The following is a 26625-nucleotide window of genomic DNA, read 5'->3' on the forward strand; positions in this document are numbered from 1 at the left end:
TAACTCAATTCTTCTCCACTAGTCACAAGGTCAGATGAATGACCCCACTCGATTTTGCAACAAACAGAAAAGAGTGGAGTCAAGTGGTGCCATCTTGTGCCAGCCACATAAGTGACATGATACTGCTGCGCAGAAAGGGTTTGTGCTTAGCTGTGCTGCTAACTGAATAAAACAGAACAGGGACAACACATCCTGAAGACAGCCTGAGCACCTGTCAGACTCAACAACTCACAGGCTGCAGGGCTAGCAGAGAAGATGAGACATGTAAGCGTACACGGGCTCACAGGTTAATGGGGCAGCACTTGAAGCTGCTGAGAATTAATCTGGACAAACCTTGTCTATTTTTTGCTTTCTTTCTCTGCATCCATTTCCCATTTTATCTCTCTTACTTCTTAGCTTGCTCTAGCCCACCCTCTTCCCCCACTTCGTATGTTTCACTCTGACATCCAAAAATGTTTTAGTGCCCTTCCTTAATTGTCTCAATCTAACTTCACTGTTGTCCTCTTGCCTTCCAGTCTCACTTTGCTCCACACTTTTTGATCAGTCACGTTCATTTTCTGTACTACACATCTTAGTGTTTCCTCAGGCTGCTACATATTTTCTGCATCCCTGTAATTAAAAAAAGTTTGTTTCTATTCTAAAATTAAAACCTTAAAATGGTAATCTGGCAACAATAGTAGAATATTAAGTGTTAATACATCCCTATACATCAGAAATCTCAATTGTGCTATCTTTCACAGCCATGTTATGCTTATTCTGCTCTTTTCCCTCTCCCGAGGACCATGGTTTGGATTTGGTAGTAGTTGGTCCCAATTCTGCATGTGTATTGTGTGTATGCAAGTATGAATGTCCATTTCCCTGCATTATGTATGTTTGTAGGCCTATGTGCAAGGATGAACTGCCTATGTGATTTGGGTTTACTTTCAGAGTGCATCAACCATACATATATTCAAAGTTTCCTAGATACTGTTGAAGACTGGTGTGAAGTATCAGGACCCGCAGAACAGCTTCCAATACTGGTATGAGCAACTCCGTGTTCCTGCCAGCGAGTACTCCCCTGTCCAGTGCCCCTGCAGCAACTACAATTTTGAATTTAACTTAGGCCAGTGTTTTTCTTTTGCTTGGGAATATGAGCATGGGTATGCACATTTGAAGAGCACTTTGTCTACATTTTTGAGTTGTTAGGACTAAGGCCGAGAAATTCGGTTAACTTTTGACCCACTAGTAGTACTTTAAATTCTGTTTTTTTTTGTTTAAAGCTAAATAAATAGCAAAAGGCAGCTTCACACAACTCCCGTAATTTAAGGACAGGTCTGCATTGACAGAGCACCAGTAAACAAAATGGTACCTAGCAAGCAGGATTGTTGGCAACTACCTTGCTTTAAGAATCAAAAACATTTACACTGGTTCAAAGTCAATGACTTTAGAGTGCAGAGTGAATCCATAACTTATGAGAAAGCATGAATATATCACTCATTGATCCCGCTTAGTCCCATGCCTAATGCGAAACAGTTTATCTAGTCCTGGTTTTATAATTTACAATGTATCAACTGTGATCTTGCTATTTGTAATAACAATGTATAATTAACTCTGACTACAAACTACCACCATTCACCATTAATTATAACGGGCCATGGAATTCTTTCTTGGTTAGGTAAGATAGGGCCCTTAAGTGGGATTCAGCGTGGAATCAATTGACCATGGAATCCCCCCAATATTGTGTGCAATTGTAGAATTACCTTGTCGGGCTTGAAAATAAGGTTTGCTCAGGTTTGATAGCAGAGTGCCAACTTTCCAGAAGCTTGCTTAATCACCAGAAGGTACTCACAAATGTGTACACCTGCAGGTTTGGCCTCCAAAAAAGGGGAGGTGACTCTCAGACAATGTTCCTCTTTCCAATATACGTATTCTTGTACTGAAGAACTATCAGATCTCTACCTGTTGTGTGTCTATTGTTGAGATGACTGTGGGGAAATAGCAGGAGAAGACCACATGCAAATGGGCATTTGCCAAAATGTCCAGAAGTGGAGCTTTGCAAGAGAAATTTACCAAAAACTGACAAGTAGAGGTTCCCAAGAGAGGTGAGAAGCCCTAGCCAGAGAACCTTTACACTTGACACTGACTTTTAATATAATAGTGTGCACCTTAACAGGACCAATGGCAGAAAAGGCACATAGAAGACTAAGGAAACAAAAGAAGTGACAGTCACATGAACGTTGAAAAAAGAATGCCCAGGACACAGTGACACAGTCAAAATGAAAATTAAACCACAACCTGGGTGGCGATTGGGAAGGCAACACTTACTGGAGGCTCAGGACCATGAACATGGAGGAACACGTGAGTTTGCAGTCTTTGTAATACTTTTAAGATACAAATATCATACAGATCAGTTTTCCAGCCTGGCATATTGGATCTGTTCCTCATATACATACATACATACATATATATATATGGAAAATGTCACATACCCAGTGTTCATCTGTTCGTGGCATGTTCCACTGCAGATTCACATGCTGTGCATTATCCTGCCATCTAGTGTTGGGCTCGGAGTGTTTCAAGTTGTTTTTCTTTGAAGAAGTCTTTTCGAGTCACGAGATCGAGTGACTCCTCCTCTTCGGTTCCACTATGCATGGGCATCGACTCCATTGTTAGATTGTTTTCCCGCAGAGGGTACAGGAAGGAGTGATAGAGTATATAGGTAAAAAATAAGAGATGTCCATGCTAATGTAAGGAAAATGTCACTTACCCAGTGTACATCTGTTCGTGGCCTGTTGCGCTGCAGATTCATATGCTGTGCACTGTTCCTGCCATCTAGTGTTGGGCTCGGAGTGTTACAAGTTGTTTTTCTTTGAAGAAGTCTTTTCGAGTCACGAGATCGAGTGACTCCTCCTCTTCGGTTCCACTATGCATGGGCATCGACTCCATTGTTAGATTGTTTTCCCGCAGAGGGTACAGGAAGGAGTGATAGAGTATATAGGTAAAAAATAAGAGATGTCCATGCTAATGTAAGGAAAATGTCACTTACCCAGTGTACATCTGTTCGTGGCCTGTTGCGCTGCAGATTCATATGCTGTGCACTGTTCCTGCCATCTAGTGTTGGGCTCGGAGTGTTACAAGTTGTTTTTCTTTGAAGAAGTCTTTTCGAGTCACGAGATCGAGTGACTCCTCCTCTTCGGTTCCACTATGCATGGGCATCGACTCCATTGTTAGATTGTTTTCCCGCAGAGGGTACAGGAAGGAGTGATAGAGTATATAGGTAAAAAATAAGAGATGTCCATGCTAATGTAAGGAAAATGTCACTTACCCAGTGTACATCTGTTCGTGGCCTGTTGCGCTGCAGATTCATATGCTGTGCACTGTTCCTGCCATCTAGTGTTGGGCTCGGAGTGTTACAAGTTGTTTTTCTTTGAAGAAGTCTTTTCGAGTCACGGGACCAAGTGACTCCTCCCTTTCGGCTCCATTGCGTATAGGCGTCGGCTCCATTGCGTATAGGCGTCGACTCCATCTTAGATTGTTTTCCCCGCATAGGGTGAGGTAGGAGTTGGTAAAGTAAAGATATTAAAGATGCCCATGCAATGGAGTAGATATGAATGTACATAGTGTGTGGTAAAGGAATATTAGTTACACATATACAATTTACATGCAACTAAAACAGCTACAGGCTCACTGAGAGGTAGGAGGGCGCATGTGAATCTGCAGCGCAACATGCCACGAACAGATGTACACTGGGTAAGTGACATTTTCGTTCGATGGCATGTGTAGCTGCAGATACACATGCTGTGCATAGACTACAAAGCAGTAATCCTCCCAAAAGCGGTGGTCAGCCAGTAGGAGTTGAAGTTGTCTGAAATTATGTACTTAATACAGCCTAACCTACTGTGGCTTGTTGTGTTGCTAACACGTCTACAGAGTAATGCTTAGTAAAGGTGTGAGGTGTAGACCAGGTGGCTGCCTTACAAATCTCTGTCATTGGTATATTACCTAAAAAAAACATTGTGGCACCTTTCTTTCTAGTGGAGTGTGCCCTTGGTGTAATGGGTAATTCTCTTTTAGCTTTAAGGTAACAAGTCTGAATGCATTTGACTATACATATAGCTATGCCTTGTTTGGATATAGGGTTACCTGCATAGGGTTTTTGGAAAGCTATGAACAATTGCTTTGTTTTATGAAATGCTTTTTTTCTCTATGTGTAATACATTAGCGCTCTTTTAAGGTCTAATGTATGTAGTGCCCTTTCAGCTACTGAGTCTGATTGTGGAAAGAAGACTGGGAGTTCAACTGTTTGGTTTAGATGAAACGGTGATATGACTTTTGGTAAAAGTTTTGGATTTGTACGGAGAACCACTTTATGTTTGTGTATTTGTATAAAGGGTTCTTGGATAGTAAACGCCTGTATTTCGCTAACTCTTCGTAGTGAAGTGATAGCTATTAGAAAGGCTACTTTCCAAGTCAAGAATTGGATTTGACAAGAATGCATGGGCTCAAATGGTGGCCCCGTGAGTCGTGTAAGTACAATATTAAGATTCCATGAAGGTACTGGTGGTGTCCTTGGAGGTATGATTCTTTAGTCCCTCCATAAAGGCTTTAATAACTGGGATTCTAAAAAGCGATTTTGTATGTTTAATATGCAGATAAGCAGATATCGCAGTGAGATGGATTTTTATGGAAGAAAAAGGCAAATTTGATTTTTGTAAGTGTAGTAAATAAGTTAAAATGTTTTGTATGGAGGCGTCTAGCGGTGTAATTTGATTTGCCTGGCAGTAGAAAACAATTTTGTTTCCCATTTATTAGCATAACAATGCCTTGTTGTCGGTTTTCTTGCTTGTTTAATGACCTCCATACACTCATTTGAAAGGTTTAGATATCCAAATTCTAAGACTTCAGGAGCCAGATTGCTAGGTTGAGCAATGCTGGATTCGGGTGTCTGATCTGTTGTTTGTGTTGTGTTAACAGATCTGGTCTGTTTGGTAGTTTGATGTGCGGTACTACCGAGAAGTCCAGCAGTGTGGTGTACCACGGTTGGCGAGCCCACATTTGTGCTATGAGTATTAGTTTGAGTTTGTTTTGACTCAGTTTGTTGACCAGGAAAGGAATGAGTGGGAGAGGGGGAAAAGCATAAGCAAATATCCCTGACCAGCTGATCCATAGAGCATTGCCCTTGGACTGAGAGTCTGGGTACCTGGATGCAAAAGTTTGGCATTTTGCGTTTTGTTTTGTTGCAAACAGATCTATGTTTGGTGTCTCCCAGCGGTAGAAGTAATCTTGTAGTATCTGGGGATGTATTTCCCACTCGTGAGTTTGCTGGTGATCTCGACTGAGATTGTCGGTTAACTGATTTTGAATACCTGGTATATATTGTGCTATCAGGCGAATGTTGTTGTGAATTGCCCAATGCCAATTTTTTTGTGCTAGGAGACACAGTTGTGACGAGTGTGACCCCCCTTGTTTGTTTAGATAATACATTGTTGTCATATTGTCTGTCTTGACAAGAATGTGTTTGTGGACTAGAAGGGGCTGAAAGGCTTTCAGTGCCAGAAAGACTGCTAGCAGTTCTAAGTGATTTATGTGAAGTTGTTTTTGTTGACTGTCCCATTGGCCTTGTATGCTGTGATTGTTGAGGTGTGCTCCCCATCCAATCATGGAGGTGTCTGTTGTGAGAATGACTTGAGGCACTGGCTCTTGGAAAGGCCGCCCTTTGTTTAAATTTACAGGGTTCCACCATTGAAGCGAAGAGTGTGTCTGGCGGTCTATCAACACTAGATCTTGGAGTTGACCCTGTGCCTGCGTCCATTGTGTTGCTAGGCACTGTTGTAAGGGCCGTATATGTAGTCTTGCGTTTGGGACAATATCTATGCATGAGGACTTCATGGCTAGTAGTTTCATTACAAACCTGACCGTGTATTGTTGGTTTGGCTGTATGCTTGATCTTATATTTTGAAACGATTGAACTCTTTGCAGACTTGGAGTGGCAATTGCTTTTTGTGTGTTGAGTGTTTCTCCCAAGTGTTGCTGTATTTGGGATGGTTGCAAATGCGATTTTTGGTAATTTATAGAAAACCCTAGTTTGTGTAGAGTATCTATTACATACTGCGTGTGAATTTGACATTGTTGTTGAGTGTTGGCTTTTATCAGCCAATCGTCTAGATACGGGAATACGTGCATGTGATGTCTCCTTACATGAGCTGATACTACAGCTAGGCATTTTGTAAATACCCTGGGTGCTGTTATTCCGAATGGCAAAACTTTGAATTGGTAATGTGTGCCTTGTATTACAAACCTGACGTATTTCCTGTGAGATGGATGAATGGGTATGTGAAAATATGCATCTTTTAGATCCAGAGTTGCCATGTATTCTTTTTTTGTTTTAGAAGGGGAACCATGTCCTGTAGTGTTACCATGTGGAAATGATCTGATTTGATGAAGAGATTTAACATTTTGTCTTTCTTTGGGATAAGGAAATACTGGGAGTAAACCCCTGTTCCTTTCTGGTGATAAGGTACCGGTTCTATGGCTTGTTTTGCTAGTAGTGCTTGGACCTCTATTTGTAATAGGTCTAAGTGTTGTATTGACATTTTGTGCGATCTTGGGGGAACATCTGGAGGGAATCTTGTGACCTCTATGCAGTAACCATGTTGGATAATTGATAGAACCCATGTGTCAGTGGTAATGTGTGTCCAATTGTTGTGGTATTTTGTTAATCTCCCCCCCCCCCACCGGTGAAATGTGTTGGGGAAGTGTGACATTGAAGTCACTGCTTGCTGCTAGGGGTTTGCTTAGCAGGCTGAAATTTCCCTCTTCCTCTTGGGAACTGTCCTCTGTAGGAACCACGAAACCCCCCTCTCTGGTACTGGCCCTGGTAAGTCGGTTTTGTTTGAGAAGTGGATGGTTCTGAGGGTTGGTGTCTAACCCCACCCCTAAACTGTGATTTCCTAAATGTTCCCCTGTATTGAGAGGAGTAGAGCGCGCCCATGGCTTTGGCCGTGTCCATGTCCTTTTTCATTTTTTCTATTGTGGTGTCCACCTCCGGCCCGAATAGTTGATGTTGACTGAATGGCATGTTCAGTACCGCTTGCTGTATCTCTGGTTTAAAGCCAGAACTTCGTAGCCATGCATGCCTTCTTATTGTGACTTCTGTATTGACAGTCCGTGCCACTGTATCAGCAGAGTCTAGTGCAGAACGGATCTGGTTGTTTGATATGGCCTGTCCTTCTTCCACCATTTGTTGGGCACGTTTTTGATGTTCTTTGGGCAGATGTTGGATGATGTCTTGCATCTCATCCCAATGTGCTCTGTCGTAGCGGGAAAGGAGGGCATGTGAGTTGGCAATACGCCATTGATTGGCCGCTTGCGATGCCACTCTTTTCCCTGCTGCGTCGAACTTACGGCTTTTCTTGTCAGGGGCTCTCCCTTTGACTGGTTCCTGGAAAACCTGTTGCGCATTTTTAAGCATGCCCGGTAACATTGGCAGGCTTTGGTACGATGCATGCGTGGATGACAGAGTGTGAAACAGAAAATCATCCTCCACTGGTTCAGAGTGCATTGTCACATTGTGAAATGTTGCTGCTCTGGCCAGTACTTGCGTGTAGGATGTGCTGTCCTCTGGAGGTGAAGGTTTTGTTGGATAACACTCTGAACTGTTGTCCGAAACTGGTGGGTCGTACAGATCCCAGGGGTCCGCATCGTCCTGTGGCATTCCAGTATGTGTGGGTAATTGTGCCATTGGTATACCCACTGGTGACTGGAGTGGTGACGTTTGTGGTGAGAAATGTGGTGGTGGTGGTGACTTTTCTCTCACCACCTTGGCTTTTGGTTGTTCAGTGTCCTGAAAAGCCAGCTTTCTCTTGAACTTGAGTGGAGGGATGGTTTGTATTTTCCCTGTGTCTTTCTGGATTTGTAGCCTTTGCTGAGTTTGGTCAAGCTCTTCCAAATCCAGTTCCTTCTTGAATCTGTGCCTTTGTTTAAGCTGTAGAGAGAGCCCTTGCTCTTCCGTGTAGGAAGTCTTTTTCGGATCCGAAGCCGGTTTCTTCGGTACTGAAACCCCGATGGAAACTGTTGGTCTCGGTTCCGAGAGGCTTTTTCGAGGTTTGCTCGACTCGACCACTCGATGCCGACTCTTTTCTGTGCCGCTTTCGCGACCCGAGTCAGAAGTCTTTGGCAATATTTTGGTCCTTTTCGGTGCCGATGTTACTTGGTCACAGTCTTTTCTGTGGGTCGAGCCATGGCCTTCCGGCAGTGGCGTCCCCGAGGCCTTCTGACCTTTGGTGTGGGATCGGGCAGGTGTTCTCACTTTTTGCGCCGCCGTCAATGGTCGATCCTCGTCGGAGTCATCCGAGTCCGAACCCTGAATCGAAATTCTCATTTCTTCTTCCTTGACGTCGAGGTGTTGTGTCGGCTTCAACGCCATCTGTAATCGTCTTGCGCGTCGATCTCTTAAGGTCTTCTTGGATCGAAACGCTCTGCAGGCCTCACAAGTATCCTCTCTGTGTTCGGGTGATAAACACAGGTTACAGACCAGATGCTGGTCTGTATAAGGATACTTGGCGTGACACTTCGGACAGAAACGGAAGGGGGTCCGGTCCATGAACTTAGACGACGGATGTGGTCGGGCCGACCAGGCCTTGGTTAATTGCGGAAGCCCCGAAGCGGTCTTGTTGTCGGTGCCGATGTGATGATACTAAACCGGACCCGAACGCAAACAATACCGGCGGATTTCGATGATTTCCTAAGTTTTCTCGATTCGAATTACGGAGCGAAGAGGAACACGTCCGAACCAGATGGTGGAAAGAAAACAGTCTAAGATAGAGTTGACCCCCATGCGTAATGGAGCCGAAAGGGAGGAGTCACTCGGTCCTGTGACTCAAAAAGACTTCTTCGAAGAAAAACAACTTGCAACACTCTGAGCCCAACACTAGATGGCAGGAACAGTGCACAGCATGTGTATCTGCAGCTACACGTGCCATCGAACATATATATACATATGTACAAATGTTTGTAACTTAAACGACTACAGGCTTCAGGGGAGGTCGGAGGGTGCATGTGAATCTACGGCGTAACATGCCACACACCGATGTACACTGGGTAAGTGACATTTTCCGTTTGATGGCATGTGTAGCTGCAGATACACATGCTGTGCATAGACTACAAAGCAGTTTGTCCTCCCATAAAAGAGCGGTGGTTAGCCTGTAGGAGTTGAAGTTGTTTGAAATAATGTTCTTAGTACAGCTTGGCCTACTGTGGCTTGTTGTCGTGAGAACATGTCTACACAGTAATGTTTAGTGAATGTATGTGGTGTTGACCAAGTGGCTGCTTTACATATTTCAGCCATTGGTATATTTCCTAAAAAAGCCATTGTTGCACCTTTTTTCTGTGTGGAATGTGCTTTAGGGGTAACTAAGAGTTGTCATTTGGCTTTAATGTAGCATGTTTGAATGCATCTTACAATCCGTCTTGCTAAACCTTGTTTTGATATGGGATTGCCTGTATGAGGTTTTTGGAAGGCGACAAATCGTTGTTTAATCTTTCTAAATGGTTTAGTTCTGTCTATATAGTACATTAAAGCTCTTTTGATGTCTAATGTATGAGCTCTCTCTGCCACAGAATTAGGCTGTGGGAAGAAGACTGGCAGTTCCAATGTTTGATTTATATGAAATGGTGATACAACTTTTGGAAGAAATTTTGGGCTTGTTCTTAGTACAACTTTATGCTTGTGTACTTGGAAGAATGGTTCTTCGAGAGTAAAGGCTTGGATTTCACTTACTGCTCTTAAAGAAGTAATTGCCACTAGGAAGGCAACCTTCCATGTTAGAAATTGCATTTGGCACAAGTGCATAGGCTTAAATGGTGGTCCCATAAGTCGTGTAAGCACTATATTTACATTCCAAGAAGGGACTGGTGGTGGTCTGGGTGGAATGATGCGTTTTAAACCTTCCATGAAAGCTTTAATGACAGAAACTTTAAATAAAGAGCTGTGCTGTATATTTTGTAAGTATGCTGAAATTGCAGCAAGATTATTTTTTACTGAAGAGCATGCTAAATTGGATTTTTGTAAATAAAGTAAATAACATACAATCTCTTGTATTTATGCTGTATGAGGGTCAATATGTTTAGATTGCAGTAATATACAAATCTTTTCCATTTGTTTGCATAGCACTGTCTAGTAGTGGGTTTTCTTGCTTGTTTAATAACTTCCATACATTCTGATGGGAGTTGTAAATATCCAAACTCTATGACCTCAGGAGCCAAATTGCTAGATTGAGTGTCTTGGGATTTGGATGCCTGTTTTGTGTCAACAGACGTGGTCTGGTTGGGAGTTTGGAGTGTGGTACTACTGACGGATCTAATAATGTTGAGTACCACGGTTGACGTGCCCATGTTGGTGCTATGAGTATCATGTTGAGTGAAGTTTGACGCAACTTGTTGACTAGAAACGGAAGAAGTGGGAGAGGGGGAAAAGCGTATGCAAATATCCCTGACCAACTGATCCATAGAGCATTGACCTTGGATAGGGGATATGGGTGTCTGGATGCCAAGTTTTGGCATTTTGTATTTTCGCTTGTGGCGAAAAGATCTATGTCTGATGTTCCCCACTTTTGAAAGTATTGCTGAAGTACTCGAGGATGAATCTCCCATTTGTGTGTTTGCTGGTGATTTCTGCTGAGGATATCTGCCAATTGATTGTCTATCCCTGGAATGTATTGTGCTAACAGATGAATTTGGTTGTGGATTGCCCATTTCCAAATTTTCTGGGCTAGAAGGGAGAGTTGGGATGTGTCCCTCCTTGTTTGTTTAGATAATACATGGTCATGTTGTCTGTTCTGATAAGAACATTCTTCTGTGTGAGAAGAGGTTGAAAAGCTTTGAGTGCTAGAAAGACAGCTAATAACTCCAATTGGTTTATGTGTAGTTGTTTGTGTTTGACATCCCATTGCCCTTGAATGTTGCTATTGTTTAGGTGAGCTCCCCAACCAATCACTGATGCATCCGTTGTAATTATGGTCTGAGGCACAGGGTCTTGAAATGTCTGCCCTTTGCTTAGATTTGTGGAATTCCACCACTGAAGGGACATGCATGTTTGGCAGCCTACCAACACTAGGTCTTGAAGTTGACCGTGTGCCTGTGAGCATTGTTGTGCAAGGCACTGTTGTAAGGGCGGCATGTTTAGTCTTGCGTGTGGAAAAATTGCAATACATGATGCCATCATTCCTAAAATGTTCATGACAAATCTGACAGTGTATCAGTGATTTATCTGCATTTGTGTGATTATGTTTTGGAAAGCTTGTATCCTTTGTGTATTTGGACATGCTAGAGCGTGCTGAGTATTTAGCATTGCACCCAAATACTGTTGTATTTGTGCTGGTTGAAGGTGTGATTTTTGTTAGTTTATTGAGAACCCTAGGGTGTGCAAGGTTTGTATTACGTAATGCGTATGATTTTGGCATTGCGTATCACTGTTTGATTTTATTAGCCAATTGTCTAGATATGGAAAGACATGTACATGTTGTCTTCTTAGGTAGGCTGCGACTACTGCTAAGCACTTTGTGAATACCCTTGGAGCTGTTGTTATTCCAAAGGGCAACACTTTGAACTGGTAGTGCTTTCCTTGAATGACAAACCTGAGATATTTTGTGTGTGCAGGATGGATGGGTATATGGAAATACGCATCCTTGAGGTCTAACGCTGTCATGAAATCTTGTTTTTGTAGTAGTGGGATGACATCCTGTAAAGTTATCATGTGAAAATTTTCTAACAGGATGTAAAGATTGAGGGTCCGGAGGTCTAGTATTGGCCTGAGCGTGCCATCTTTTTTGGAAATTAGAAAATATAGTGAGTAAACTCCTGTCCCTATTTGAGATTCTTGCAACAGACTAATGTGTTCTGTGGATAGTTTGTGCGACCTTGGTGGGATATTTAGAGGAGTGTGTATAAATTCTAGGAAATAGCCATTCAGGATAATTGATAGCACCCAATTGTCTGTGGTAATATTTCGCCAATTTATGTGGAACTGTTGTAGTCTTCCCAGCACAGGAGAGGTATGGAGCGGAAGGACCCTCTGTATGGTGCAGAGTAGAGTGCGCCCATTGCTTCTGCTGTATAAGAATCCTTTCTCAATTTGTCTATGGCTGTGTCAACTTCGGGCACATAAAGATGTTTTTTATCAATTGGCATATTGTGATTGCAATATTGACACTTCTAGCAGCGGTATCTGCTGCATCTAGGGCAGATCGTATTTGATTGTTAGTAATGGCTTGCCCTTCTTCCACTACTTGAGGTTCCCTTTTTTGGTGTCCTCAGGGGAGATGCTGGATTATGTCTTGCATCTGGTCCCAATGGGCTCTGTCATAGCGAGCTAATAGTGCTTGTGAGTTGGCTATCCTCCACTGATTTGCTGCCTGGGATGCAACTCTTTTCCCTGCAGCATCGAATTTCCTGCCCTCCTTATCAGGTGGGGGCGCATCTCCTGATGACTGACTGACTGCTCTTTTCCTGGCAGCGTTAAATACCACAAAATCTGGAGGTACCTGATGGGTGATGTAATCAGGGTCAGAAGGTGCAGGTTTATATTTTTTCTCTATCCTAGGAGTTACTATACGTGCCTTGACAAGTTCACTAAATATCTGATCTGCGTATTTGACCATGACTGGGAGCATGGGAAGGCACTGATATTTAGAGTGTGTTGAGGATAGGGTGTTAAATAAGAAATCTTCTTCTCGGGGTTCTGTATGCATGGTGACACCATGATATGCTGCAGCCCTAGCTATAACCTGGTTGTAGAGAGTGCTATCCTCAGGAGGTGGTGGTGGTTTAGAGGGATAGCTGTCTGGGTCATTACTAGGAATGGGATCTGGATCATAAAAGTCCCATGGATCCACACTGTCTTGTTGTGAGTCATCAGAGTGAGTGGATTACTGCACTGGTGTAGGACTAATAGGAGGAGAGGTAGGTAGGTGTGGAGAGTGAGGAGGAGAAAGAGGAGGAGAAGACTGAGGAGGTGGTGGTTTCTCCTTCTGCTTTGGCACTTTTGCTGGAGGCTGCATAGTGTCCAATTCCTCCTGAAAGGCTAGCTTCCTTTTTGTTTTCAAAGGAGGTGCTGTTTGAATTCTCCCAGTTTCCTTATGGATGTGGATCCTGGACTGCCTTTTATCCATAACTTCAAGTATTGGTTGTAATTCAAACTCCTCTTCAGAGGTTTTTTGGCTTTCTTTAAGTTTTTTTGAAAGTCCATGTTCCTCTGTACAAGTTGGCCTTTTCAGTTCAGAAGCATGCTTTTACAGGATCGAAAAAGATGTTGTGGACGAAAGTTTAGGCTCTGAAAGTGTTTTTCAAATTTTCAACTCCAAAAAATGATGTTTACTGGAGTCGGACACAGAGCTTTTTGTTGCCTCCGCTGTTTTCGGAGGAGTGGCCTTCATCGGTGCCAAACTGGCAAGTTGGTCACCGCTAGTCTTTTTTCGGGTGGAGCCATGGCCTTCCGGCAGTGGTGTACCCAAGGCCTTGTGCTTTTTCTTTTGTGAGGGTACAAGGGCAGGCGTACTCACATGTTGTCCTGCCGTGACCGGTCTGTATTCTTCTGATTCCTGTTTGGATTCTTTAACCGAGACCGCTGTTTGCATCAGTTCTTCTTCCTCTACGTCGAGATGTTCACTGCTTCTGGACGCCATTTCAAGTCTTCGTGCCCTCCTCTCTCGAAGAGTCTTTTTGGATCGGAAGGATCGACAGGCCTCACAATTTTCTTCCCGATGATCTGGGGAAAGGCAAAGGTTGCAAACCAGATGCTGGTCTATGTACGAGTATTTTGCGTGGCACCGAGGACAGAATCGGAATGGAGTCCAATCCATGAGGCTTTCCACACGGTCGCCCCGAATAGGCCCGAGTTGGGCGCGTGCCCCGAAGGGCGAACAAAGTTGTTTTCCCAACAGTACTGCTGTGTCGAAGGAAGATATAAACCTGATCGAGACAATACTGACAAAAAGAGAGTTTTACAGAGTTTTCCACATCAAAATCTCAGAGCGAGAGGAAACACGTCCGAACCAGATGGTGGAAAGAAAACAATCTAACAATGGAGTCGATGCCCATGCACAATGGAACCGAAGAGGAGGAGTCACTCGATCCCGTGACTAGTTAGGTTAGCGTTTTCAGAGGAAATGCTTTTTTTTGTGTTTTCTAATAACGTTGGCATGTTTGACGAATCTTCACAAAAAGTTCAAAAAAGGTACGATGTTTTGACTATTTTGTGGATGGAAAGTTTTTGGGTGATCCGTCAAGTTGGGGACGAGAAATAAGGGGGACTCACCAAAAAGCTAAATTCCCATGCATCGTGTATGGACTTCTTTAGAGAAACTACAGCAAAAACTGGTGAACAGAACTACACCAAATTTTGCAGGAAGCTAGAGCTTGGTCCACAGATTGTGCTTTTTGTGATTTGGTTTAAATCCATTCAGTAGTTTTTGAAAGATTAAGGTTAAAAATATTTCTATATCTTGACTGTTGCCCAATTATAAAAAAAACAACAGAGTGTTCCAATTGGCCCAGGGAGCTTTTTTTTTTTCCCCTTAGGCCATCTTGCTCCCGCGGGAGTCAGACTCCTGCAGAAGTGAACGCTCTGTCTGTCTGCCAGCAACATAAGAAAAATGTTGCTGATAGCCATTACAGGACTCAGAAACTTAATTCCCTGTCCTGAATAAAAACTTTTAAAAACAATTTAAGGTGGCACAGTTTGGATACCCTGCTTCCCCACTCTGGGGGACAAACTTATAAACCTGTAGGATTTGCAACAATCCTACTAGACTCTTGCTGGATTGTAACAAAAAAGAAAAACAAAAAATTAGAGCCATTGGCATTGTAAATTCAGAACTGGACTTTTCTTGCCACATAAACTGGTTAACCCTGCCTCATAATTCCAACTTTTCCTGCCATATAATTCCAGTGGCCCTTCATATAACTATAGCACTTCCATTTGCCTTCTTCCTCTTTCTGCAGCAAAGAACAACATATCTCGAGATGGCACAAGTGCAGTCTAGGCTCAACCTAAAAATGAGATACACCCAGTGAGAAAAGACAATGTATCAGTGATTACTTCACTAATACAAACAGTTGTGACTTGGTGTTGTTTCACCCAGTTCAATTTAAAATCAGGCTTGATAACTGGGAGGATTGGAACCCGCGACCTTCACCTCATCCACAGATCAATTTAGCGAACACTTTAACTTTCTTACTGAAATCAACTACAGGAGCCCTGCAAAATCGCTGCTCGTTAAGCTATTCTCAAAAAAGTAAAAAAACATGACCTTGCACACAGAAAATATTCTTGTAAACACCATTTTCTAATGATTAAACATTTAAACACACAATATGGTGTGCCAAGCGGCTCAGGCGCTCTTAGGCACCCACCTCTCGGCGCTGCACAACACACTACTCATAATAAGGAGGCAGGCCAATCCTCTCTTCAAGCTTAGGGATCGGCAGCTTTTGTGTTTTGGTGGTCACTGGCAGCTACTGACATCAGAAATCTCAAGCCCTTGAGGAGGGACGAGAAAATGACTGCACTACCTCAAGTTGTGTGAACGTCTGAACAGAAATTGGAAAACAAGGCTGGAAAAGTATTTTCTTTTCATGTTAACAGAATGAAAAGTCTTGCAAGCGTTCTTGCCTCACATTTCAACAAAGCTCTAATGAAGTTAACAATAGCAGAGCAACTCGAGAAGATTTATGGCCCCAATAAAGGAGATAAGCAATGCCTGGTGTGCGGATGTCGTGAGGGCTGGCAGGAAGGGACAAGGAGAGAGAGACTCCAGATGCAAGGCTCTGCAAGATTCACATCAGTGCCTATAGGTTTAGCTACATTCTACCAGAAAAGGCATATTGTGGCTTTTGTGAGCAGTGAGCTAAACATTTACAATATCATGGGCCGGTGAAATCATATATAAATACCTTCATAAGAATTAGCGCACGTATAAGCTGAAGAGGTTATTTTCTAAAATAATTGCATTTTAATATGATATAAACAGTTGCAAAATACCTGCATGGGAATTAGCGTGATTAGGCACCAGGTGTTTCTTTTGTAAAATAAGATTATTTTAATGTTACATAAACATGTGCAAAACACCTGTAGGGAAATATATATTTTTGACCACTGACTTGTGTTGCACCACTTTTCTTTGATAAGAATGTACATGTTTTTTATTGCAGGGAATGGTTTGGCCTTGGGAGGAGAGCCTTGAGATGTTGTCCAGTTCTCAACGTTTTTCTTCCAACTCTGACCTACAGTAGTCAGCATGTTTGAATATTTCTCTTTCATGGGATGGTTTTTCTCCAGAAAGCCCTTTCGGTTCTTTAAGATATAAAAAGGTGGCCCTGCTCAGTAGCGGTGGAATTTCCAAGACCTCAGTCAGGATTAGACATCGAATGCCTGACACACATTTGTCCTGTTAGGGCGGATATCTCTTTCTCGCAGTTGAATGGGGTGAGCTTGGCAGGCCCTACAGTGATGAATTTTTACTTTATTCTTTGCTTTGCAATTATGATATAATATAACCACATGTAATTGCTGTGTACATTGCAGCTGAGAATCATTTTGATAGATTTTCCTTTAATTGCTGTGACTATTTTTAAACGTGTGCTTTCGACCCACTAATCTCCTTGTAGGAACATCGTGGTGAAAAAATAATGTCTTCTTTGAACTGAGAACTGCATTCCAGAGATTGTTTCAGCTCGGTCATTAGTGAAAGCAAAACAACACCTACAGAGGAATTAACACGCTTAACCAGTGAATTATTTCTCTTGAAAAAATAAGCTTACTTCAAAATTAAATCAATGCGCGCATGCTGGGCTGTGCTGAAAGAACATTACTCAACAGACACTAGGCACTGGTAAAAGAACACAAAAAAAAAAAATCGAAGCCTTTGAGCTACCTTTAATTAAAGATTTAATGGTGGAACAAATGTTCCAGGAACCATAAGTAAACGAGGACAGCACTGGAATAAAGCCAAAACAAATATCATTGACGTGGGAAGAGGTGGGAAGAAACAGAATGTTGCAATAAAATGCAGGTAGCTACCAGCCTAAAACACCCACAGTGAAAAGGGAGCAACAAAGAAATAACAAAAGTAGTTTGTCACAGCAACAGATAAAGAAAACAAAGTGGATTAATACAGTAGTTGGTCACTGCTCTGAAACAGAATAAAAGAGAGAGAAAAAGGCAGAACTGATCACTAGCGAGCAAGAATGTTTAAAGGACACTGCAACCAATAAATTAAATCGCTTTAAGCCCTAAGAAGTATACTAAAGTTATACAAGAGGTCACACGCTTAAGCTTGACCCAAAAATGGCGGCCCGGGGCAGCACTATTTAATTAAGGAGATGGGGGAATGCGGCCCACCTCCTTAATCTGCATTCGGCACCAAAGGACCCCATTTCCTGGGGCTCAGTTTAAAATTTATAGGGAGAGGGGCGCGCAGCAACCACCTCCAAGCTGTTTATGTTCCCCAAGGGCCCTATCCCCTGGGGCCTAAATTCATAATTATTGGGAGGTTGGAGCGTTGCCCCTCCATGAGCCGTATAAAGGGTGGTGGCCCCCGCACCTTGAGCCCTTAATGGCTCCAGGTGCTCACTTACTGTGTCCCGGGGAGCCCGACCCCTGGACACAGCAGTGTTTCCCTGCCCACACTGGCGCGGGCAGGGAACTTGCCACACTACATTATTTATAACTCACCACTCTACCATGCACTGTGTGGTCAGAAATTGGGTCATTAACAACTGTATTTATGACTTATGATTTCACATGCAATAAATAAAATATTATGCAGGCGTGTATCCAGTGCATGGAGAAAGGGTGAGTTATAGTTAATGTGGTGTGGCGGCTGATGTGAAAAGGCTGTGTACCGAGGTACGCAACGTATACCAAACTGATGGCGGTGCGTAAACTATAAATGTAAGTTATAAGAGGCGATGATCAAATTAGAAATATAGGTTATACCTATAATGTTAACATTTCTAAAGATTTTCTAGTTTAAGTTGGGGTTGTACAGAAAGAATAAAGTTTTACAAACTAAAACTTAGCTTTAACGTTTGTTTTTTTCATTTTATTTTTTTTTTTATTTTTTTTTATTAACGTGTTTCAAATCATAGTGTTGAATGTGATTTACTTCACTGTTAGGTGGAGTGTGGGAGAGCATAGTGGAGGATAGTGTCAAGCGTGTAGTGTGGTAAAGTCTAGTGCTGTACAGTGGAATAGAGAGGAGTGGAGTGGCATAATGTGTAGTATGGAATACTGCTTTGGTGTAAAGTGGAATACAGCGCATAGGAGTGGTATGGTGTACAGTGGTGTGTAGTGGCGTAGAGCAGAGAGGTAAAGCGTAGTGGTGTTCTGTGGAATAGCACAGAGCATAGTGGGGTCACTGCAGTGACGTGCAGTGGAGTGGTGTACAATGGAACAGGATATATCAGAGTAGCGTAGATTGTGGTGGTACACAGTGGAATGGAGTAGAACAGAACAAACTAGCATAGTCTAATGGTGTAGAGTGAAGTGGCGTAGAGTGGTAGAGTACAGTGGCATATCTTGGAGCGGCATAGACAAAAGTGGCATAAAGTGGAATAGCGCAGAGTGGCGTACAGTAGAGTTGCATACAGTGATGTGGGGTAGAGTGGAGTGTCGCACAGTGAAGTGGCTTAGACTGGAGTGGCAAAGAGTGGAGTAGCGTAGAGTGGAACAGTGTAGAATGATGTGTTGTAGAGTAGAATGGGATACTGTGGAGTGGTGTAGAGTGTAAATGCATCCAGTTTATAAGCACAGAGTGGAATGACGTATAGTGGAATGCCACTGAGTGGAGCTGCATACAGTGGAGTCGCGTAGAGTAGAATAGCATAAAGTGTAGTGGTGTGGCATGGAGCGGCATACAGTGGAATAGTGTAGAGTGAACAGCATACAGCGGAGTAGCATAGAGTGAAGTGCCACACAGTGAGGTAGTGTAGACTGCAGTGTTGAACAGTGAAGTGAAATACAGTGCAGTGGGTTAGAGTGGGATACATTGCAGTGGCGTAGAGTAAAGTGGCATACAGTGTAACAGTGTAGATTGGAGTGGCGTAGAGTACAATCTCATCAAATGGAACAGCATAGAGCTTATTGGCGTACAGTGGGGTTGCAGAGTGCAGAGGCATACAGTGGAGTTGAGTGGAGTGGCGTGCAGTAGAATACCATATTGTGGCGCACAGAATAGCTTATAGTGAAGTAGAATACATTGAAGTGGTGTACTCTAGTGGCATACAATACAATAGTGTAGAGGGGAGTGAGGTGGAGAGTTGCAAACTGGGATGGTGTACAGTGTAGTTATGTACAGTGGAATCCCATGAAGTGAAATATCGTATAGTGGATTGGTAGAATCGAGGGTCATACAGCGGAATAGCAGAGTGGATTTGCTTGCAGTGTAGTGGCGCAGACTGGCATTGCATATAGTAGAATAGAGCGAAGGGGCGTAGCATGGAGCAGAGTGTTGTAGAATGTAGTAGTGCACAGCGGCATGCCATAAGCAAAACAGCGTAAAGAGAATTGGCACAGAACAGAGTGGAGTGACATATAGTGGAGTACTGTACAGTGGAGTGGACGTACAGCACAGTGGTCTAGTAGAGTGGTATACATAGAGTGGGACAGTGTAGAGTGCAATACCATACAGTGTAGTGGTGTACAATGGAATACAACAGTGAAGTGGTGTACAGTGGAGTTCGGTAAGGTGGAGCGGCGTACTGTAGAATAGCATAAAATGAAGGGGCAGAGTGTAGTTGTGTATAGTGGATTGACGTGGAGTGGGGTACAGTGGAGTAAAATGGAGTGCTGTAGGAATGTATCTGTGAACAGTTGAATAGCGGACAGTACAGTGGAGTGGTGTAGACTGGAGTGGTGTACAATGGAGAGGCGAAAAGAGGGGACTAGAGTACAAGGGAATAGGGTAAAGTGGTGTAGAGTGGAGTTGTGTATAATCAAATGGTGTGCAATGGAGTGTCAGAGTGGAACAGTGTAGAGTGGAGCTGCGTGCAGTGGAATAGCATAGTGTGGAGTAGCATGTAGTGGAGGGTCGTACACCAGAGTGGCATACAGTGGAGTGTTGCAGAAAGGACTGGCGTAAAGTGGAGTGTCAGAGCAAAATAGCATAGACTGTAGTAGCATAGAGTGGGGTGCCACAGAGTGGAATACAGTGGAGTAGTGTACAGTGGAGCAGTGTAGAGTAAAATAACGTTGTGTAGTAGCATACAAGGGAGCGACGTAGAGTTGAGTGCCATATAGTGGAATAGCGTACAGTGGAGAGTTGTACAGTGGAATAGCATAGACTGCTGTAACATACATTAGAGTGGTGTACACTGAAGTGGAGTGGTGTAGGGGGGAGTAGAATAGACTGTCATACCATACAGTGGAGTGGCATATACTGAAGAGGTGTAGAATGGAGTGGTGTACAGCGCAGTGGTGTGCACTGGAGTGGTGTAGAGATAAGTAGCATAGGCTGTAATAGCGTAGAGTGCAGTGTTGTGGAGTGGAGTTGCATACAGTGGAATAGCGTAGAGTGGAGTAACGTACAGTGTAGTGGCGTACACTGCAGTGTACTAAAATGACGTGTCATAGAGTGTAATAGCGTTCAAGTGGAGTGGGTTCGGGTGAGCGTTTAGAAGCTACTCTTGAGTACAATGTCTCTGGAAAAATGGATTGGTGCCTAAAACTGTTTTGGGATCCCGGTTTTGCCTTGCCCAATCACAAAGAAACTTTGCATACTCTGCTAATGTCGAAAAAAGAATAGGTCTGGAAAGTTTTGTGGAGATTCATCAAAATTATTCATGGCGAAAAGTCAGAGGGATTCTTATTTTAACACTAACTAGATCTACGGAGTCACTAATTAATATATATATATATATATAAACATTCACCACCTTTTTCTAAAAAAATAAATAGCCATAATTTCTTTACTAATTTCATCCAGCCCAGCCCAAACGGAAAGCATCTATCTTGAAAACACATTTTTATAAGCCCCTAGTTTTCAATGTGCATATGTAACTGTTCACATTTGTACTGTACTCAACAGAGATGAATAAGTTGTTTTAACCCCTACTATCTTGCACTGCCCCTCATTTCAAGTCAATGCATGTGGGCTGCATAGATCACAGGTCCCCATCCAACTGATCCGATCCTCACCAGAGAACAATTTTCCTTCTAAGTTCCATCAATGATCAACTGGCTTCTACTGAGATGCTCTTAACCATCAGACAATTGATTGTGCTCTTGTCAGATTCTCAAACACCATAGCCCTATATATCCATGCAAAACAAAGCCAACTGACATTACATCACCTAATAAATATTTGGCTGCTCCCCAGGTAGCAGCACAGCACAACTGTCTTAACAGTTGATTCAAGAAGGTGCGATGACAAGACTTTGGCTGTCAACTAACTTAACAAAAACTATTGAACAGAACAAACCAAAACACCTAACAAACGGCTGTGATGCATTTTAGCTTAGTGGTCATTTTATGGCCACTTCCATGGGGGAAAGGATTCCACTTGTTTACACTATGTTACATAGGCAAATTGTATGGTTCAAGCAATGGTACACCGAAGAACTGGGCCTTAGCCTTCCCTGTATATAATTGTATTATATTAGCAACATATTATTTACTAATGCTTAAGACATCTCTTATTTGGGTATTAATTAATGTATACAATAAGGCTTTTAAATTATTGATGTTTAAAGTGAAAGCTCCAGCCCTTCCCTCGCCACATCTGCATGTGTCGTATTACACTGCACACATTTGCTTACCTGCGAACAAGTGAAGCAAGAGGATGAAAATAAATGCTATGTCCTCGTGGCATGCTGTAAAATGACCTCTTTTGAAACAATGTTTTAAAATCCATGCTTTCATATCCCCATTGTGTGTTCTGCACTCATTGTCCATACAATGTATCCCTCTCCAAATATGGGAAATCAAGAAGAGATCACCATACCTCCACTCCATCTTCTCCAGTGTATCCACAACGGGTGACTCTGCACCCAGATACTCCAAAGACGGTCATTAAAGTGCTTGTCATGAAGGGAAGCTTGCTCAGATCATCAGAAACACCCTCCTGCAGTACCCGTGGCATGGAAGGACCTGCAAAACAAAGCAACAAAAACTGCCATCAGGTAATTTGAGACAAACTGTGGCTGGTGGAATGAAACTGAAGAGCTACAAAATCAAATATCCTCATTATGTGCCCAGGATCTGGATCAACATCCCTCCATCTATCAAGCCATAAAAACCATGCTCTATAGATACTATCAGAACTCTGCTGCCCTCCAATCACTTGTTGATTGTATGTCTGCCTTTGACTCGGTAGAGCCCATTGCTGCCTTACAACAAAGATTCTGGTATACAAAATGCTACATATACAGAATAATATATAGTACAGATTAATATTAGTGTACCCTTTGCCATTACAGAGTGTCTCTTAGCTATCATTCGGTGGCTATCTGACTAACTCAAACATCTATTTAAGGTAAATGCACTCATTTCTGAACATCAATCTAAACCAAATGATTATCTTCGATAAACTGCTGCGTAAAAAATCATCTACTTTTAAAGTAACAAGGACTCAAAAAGGTCACGGTCCTAGGAGATACATATGTAAAATGTGCTATATGGAGTAAAACTGAAGTAAAGAGCTGGAAGGCTACACATCGTGCCCTCTCTAACAAAGGGCTTGTATAATGTTGTACTTGACAAAGATAAAAAATTCTGAACAATATAGCGTAATTGCCTGAACGGCTGCCCTCAACTCATCCTTTAGAAACGGGCAACTAACATGCATCAAGGCAAGTAACCTAGAAAGGGATTACTATAAACAGAACAGGAGGAGGGAAATTTCTGAAAGCCCTAAATGCTGTGTTTGACAGTTCCAAAAACATTGCTAGCGATTAAATTAATGTTAGCAACTCAGTTTTGTCTATAAGTAGATTTGCATCAGAGGTTGCTGCATCTAGAGCAGCACAATTCCCCCTGCCCACCAGTCAGTCATTTATTTTGTAATCTTCATAAACCAGCGGCTGATGAAAAAGGTTTTCTATAAATGTAATTTCATTAACCCTTTCAGGGCTAGGTATGCATGGCAGCCAAAAGCTTAGTCTCACTTTCACATAGACACAGTAGAAACAGGTTTATCTCCATTAAATGATATATGCATTCAAATAAGTTAAACATTTCTCACACAGGTAAAAATAAATAATATTAAAATAACCTGGGATTATTTTGTCTAGAATCGCCATTGTTTGACAACAGGAAATGCTTTACTGTTTTTAAAGCTCACGATGAGAGTACTTTTAGAGGACAATTTCTAGGGATGAAAACCCTGAACTGTACCAGATATAGGAAATAATATATATTTTTGCTATTCTGTGCATTAGATAAATATTTATAAATGTATGACCGAAATCTCAGTTTAGCCTGGGTGGTCCAGATACCCAGCCGAAGATATCATTTGCCTTTGAAAACAATTTACGAATATTTGTATTTATATTCTGTCACCCTGGTACAGTGTTCCAGAGTAAGCTAAATATACTCACAGGTCTACTTCATAGGGTCAATGATGCATAAGCTTATCACACATGGATAGGTTCCTATTCATGTTCTGGTCTCGACACCATTAAAGCATATGTTATAAAGACTGTGGTTTATCTCCTTGGCTTCAAATGCAATGTCAGAGAAGCTGTCATGTTGTGAAGGACAGCTCGATGCTGGTTTTGATTCACAGAAACAACCCCACACCTCAAATGCAGGGGGTTTGCTTCAGTGAAAGAAAAAAGCAATAGCCAGTGGCAGGCTCACAGCTTTGACCGGGGCATGAGGTCATTGCTATTTATCCTGTCCGGGACCGCCATTCCTGTAATGGCAGGCTGCGTAAGGAAAAATCATGATTCACAGGCCAGCAACCCTGTAGCTGAAGGTTCAGCTGTTTGGTTCAGACGGAGGAGCCAGTCAGTGCTTCACAATATAAAATAAGTCAATGACCCACCATCAAATGTGCCAGGAGAGATGAGTGTGGGGCAGATTCAGGACATCTGATGTCACGCACCTAAAGGATCCCCTTAGTACTGGGAGCAAGATTATTGTTACATATTCAGTGTGCCTTGAATGTAGGTGAGCCATACTTTGAATTCTTTTACTTTGTAGGGCTCGTCTGTAGTCCTACATGAAAAAACATAAAATATTATTTTTTTAATGTTTCCTGCTAAAACCCCTCCGGGAACACCATCTAACCATATCTGATTTACGTTCTATAGTTCCTTTTTACTTTAATGTTTAACTTACACCCCAAATACGTTTTTCCATGCGCATTCTTAAAGTCTGTATAAGTACAATGAATAGGCTTTTGTTTGAGGAGATCTGTAACAGACAGCGAATTATTAGACTGTGTAAATCCGGGGTACAATAGTGACAATCTGCTTTTGTTACCTTGCAGTGCTAGGAGAGCATTGTCCATACCCTCCAGGTCCACGTCTTGTCCTGCAGCTTTGAACTCTTTGACCTTATTCTAGATTATAAAAAGATGGAACGAAGAAGACAACTGGTTAGTGCGAGGACTGGATGAGGAGATTCCAAATTTATAAAATTCTGCACATCTGAAGACGTAAGGGAAAAGCTAAAGGCTAGAGGGCACCGTTGATCCATCGAAATTCAATACCAAGCGAGTGACTGCACACACTCTTTGAACCCTAATAACATGATTAGTCTGACCCTTCAACAGCCTCCAGGAGTGGAAACTTGACAAAGTAAACATGGCTGTTAGATCCCTACTTACTTTCGGTTCCTGTTTTCATGATCTCTGAGTCCATAGGTTCCAAGGGCATAGTTCAGGGTAGCAAAGGCCAAATAGCATAACTGAGTGATGACTGTCGTACTAAGTGCAAGGAAATTCACCAGACCCAACAAGATGCCAGAAAACAACAGATAAAGACACACACATTCAACTGAAAAGAAAGAGCAATGGAGTTTGGATGCATTTTAATACAGCCCAATCATACAGAGCACACGTAAATAACAGGAATGCGGGAGAGAGCTTTATTAAACAAGCATTAGTAATGCAATAGGTCTTGCATTTGCAATAGCTATTGGAATTGTAAATGGATAAGTGGACTATTTTTGACATATAAATTGGTCAACCCTGCCTCAATTCGGTCCTTTCCTGCCACATAATACCACTGAGCAAGAAGCTCTACAAGATCATGCGTGACAAAAGTGAACTTTTAATGAGAAACAGTGAAACAAGAATTGTGAAGGATAGGGGGTCATAGCTCTAAACAACGATGAACAAAATGAAAGTGCTTAACTACAGTTAAAGAAGCTTTGTGCTGACATTTTGTAAGCTGTGCATGAACAGGATGCACTATCCCTCTCTGTAACTGTGACGTGAGGTAACTAAGAAACAATTTGAAGTAAATGGTAGCCATGCAAAATGCTCCAATACTGCCAACTGAGCTGTGTAAAACTTGAAAGCAACATGAGCGTGAAGGAAAAACAAAATAAACAATGAGAAGTAACTGGCCTTCATGAATAGTACTCCAAACTGCCCACTGCGCTGTGTCAAACTTGAATGAGCTATGGGCGCCATGTGTCGTACGAAAAACAAAAGAAGCAATGACAAGTAACTCGTAGTTACGCAAATCGCTCCAATACTGCACATTAAGTTCCCGCAGCGACAGCTCGATCGGCAGTATTGGAGCGATGTGCATAACTACCAGTTACTGGTTATTGTTTCTTTTGTTTTTGAGTTGCGCTCATGGCGCCTTCAATTTTTATACAGCGGGAACTCGATCAGCAGTATTAGAGTGATTTGCATAAAGTGCCCCAATGCTGTCGACCCAATTCCCGCTGTATAAAAAAATATAAAAGTGCCATGAGTGCGAGACAAGTAAGTTGTAATTATGCAAATTACTCCAATACTGCTTAGCAGGAACTCGATCAGCAGTATTGGAATGGTGTGCCAGTAACTCGTTATTGTTTCTTTTGTTTTTGAGTTGTGCTCATAGCACTTTAAATTTTTATACAGCGGAAGCTCAATTGGCGGTAATGAAGTGATTTGCATAAAGCACTCCAGTCTGCCAATCGAGTTCCTACTGTATAAAAAATAAACATGCCATTAGCGCGACTAAAAACACAAAAGAAACAATGACAAGTAACTTGTATATATGCAAATCCCTCCAATACTGCTGATCGAGTTCTGCTGGAACTCAATCAGCAGTACTGGAGTGATTTGCATAACTACAAGTTACTCGTCATTGTATCTTTTTTTTTTTTTTTTTTTAGTCACACTCATGCCGCTTTAAATTTTTAGACAGCGGGAACTCGAGCCGCAGTAGTGGACAAATTTGCATAAAGAGCTCCAATACTGCTGATCGAAAGAAGGTCAAACTAAAAGTAAAAATGTAGTCCAAAACGGTCTGTAAAAACATGGACGCTGCGTATGTTAACAGTAGTTGGCCGTTGCTCTTGAGGAGGGCTAAACACCGGAAAATGCATGACGTATGCATGCCTTTAACAAATAAAATGAAGGGAATTTTGAAACACAAGCCCATGAACAAAGGAAAGTGATGGGTGTGAAATGGGCACGGTTAAAGCCCAGA

General features: G+C 42.3%; 1 protein-coding gene across 1 annotated transcript in view; it reads right to left on the reverse strand.

Annotated features, from left to right (window-relative positions):
* AMT (aminomethyltransferase) overlaps nt 1-26625 on the reverse strand; it is a 191114-nt gene that overhangs the window by 30803 nt on the left and 133686 nt on the right. Inside the window, exons 5-6 of the mRNA XM_069206857.1 lie at nt 24458-24536; nt 21975-22120 (exon numbers count right to left, since the gene is read on the reverse strand). Coding sequence (XP_069062958.1) covers nt 21975-22120; nt 24458-24536 — 225 coding nt within the window. The remainder of the gene's footprint in view (nt 1-21974; nt 22121-24457; nt 24537-26625) is intronic.

The sequence above is a fragment of the Pleurodeles waltl genome, chromosome 9, assembly GCF_031143425.1.
Source record: "Pleurodeles waltl isolate 20211129_DDA chromosome 9, aPleWal1.hap1.20221129, whole genome shotgun sequence".
Classification (NCBI taxonomy): Eukaryota; Metazoa; Chordata; class Amphibia; order Caudata; family Salamandridae; genus Pleurodeles; species Pleurodeles waltl.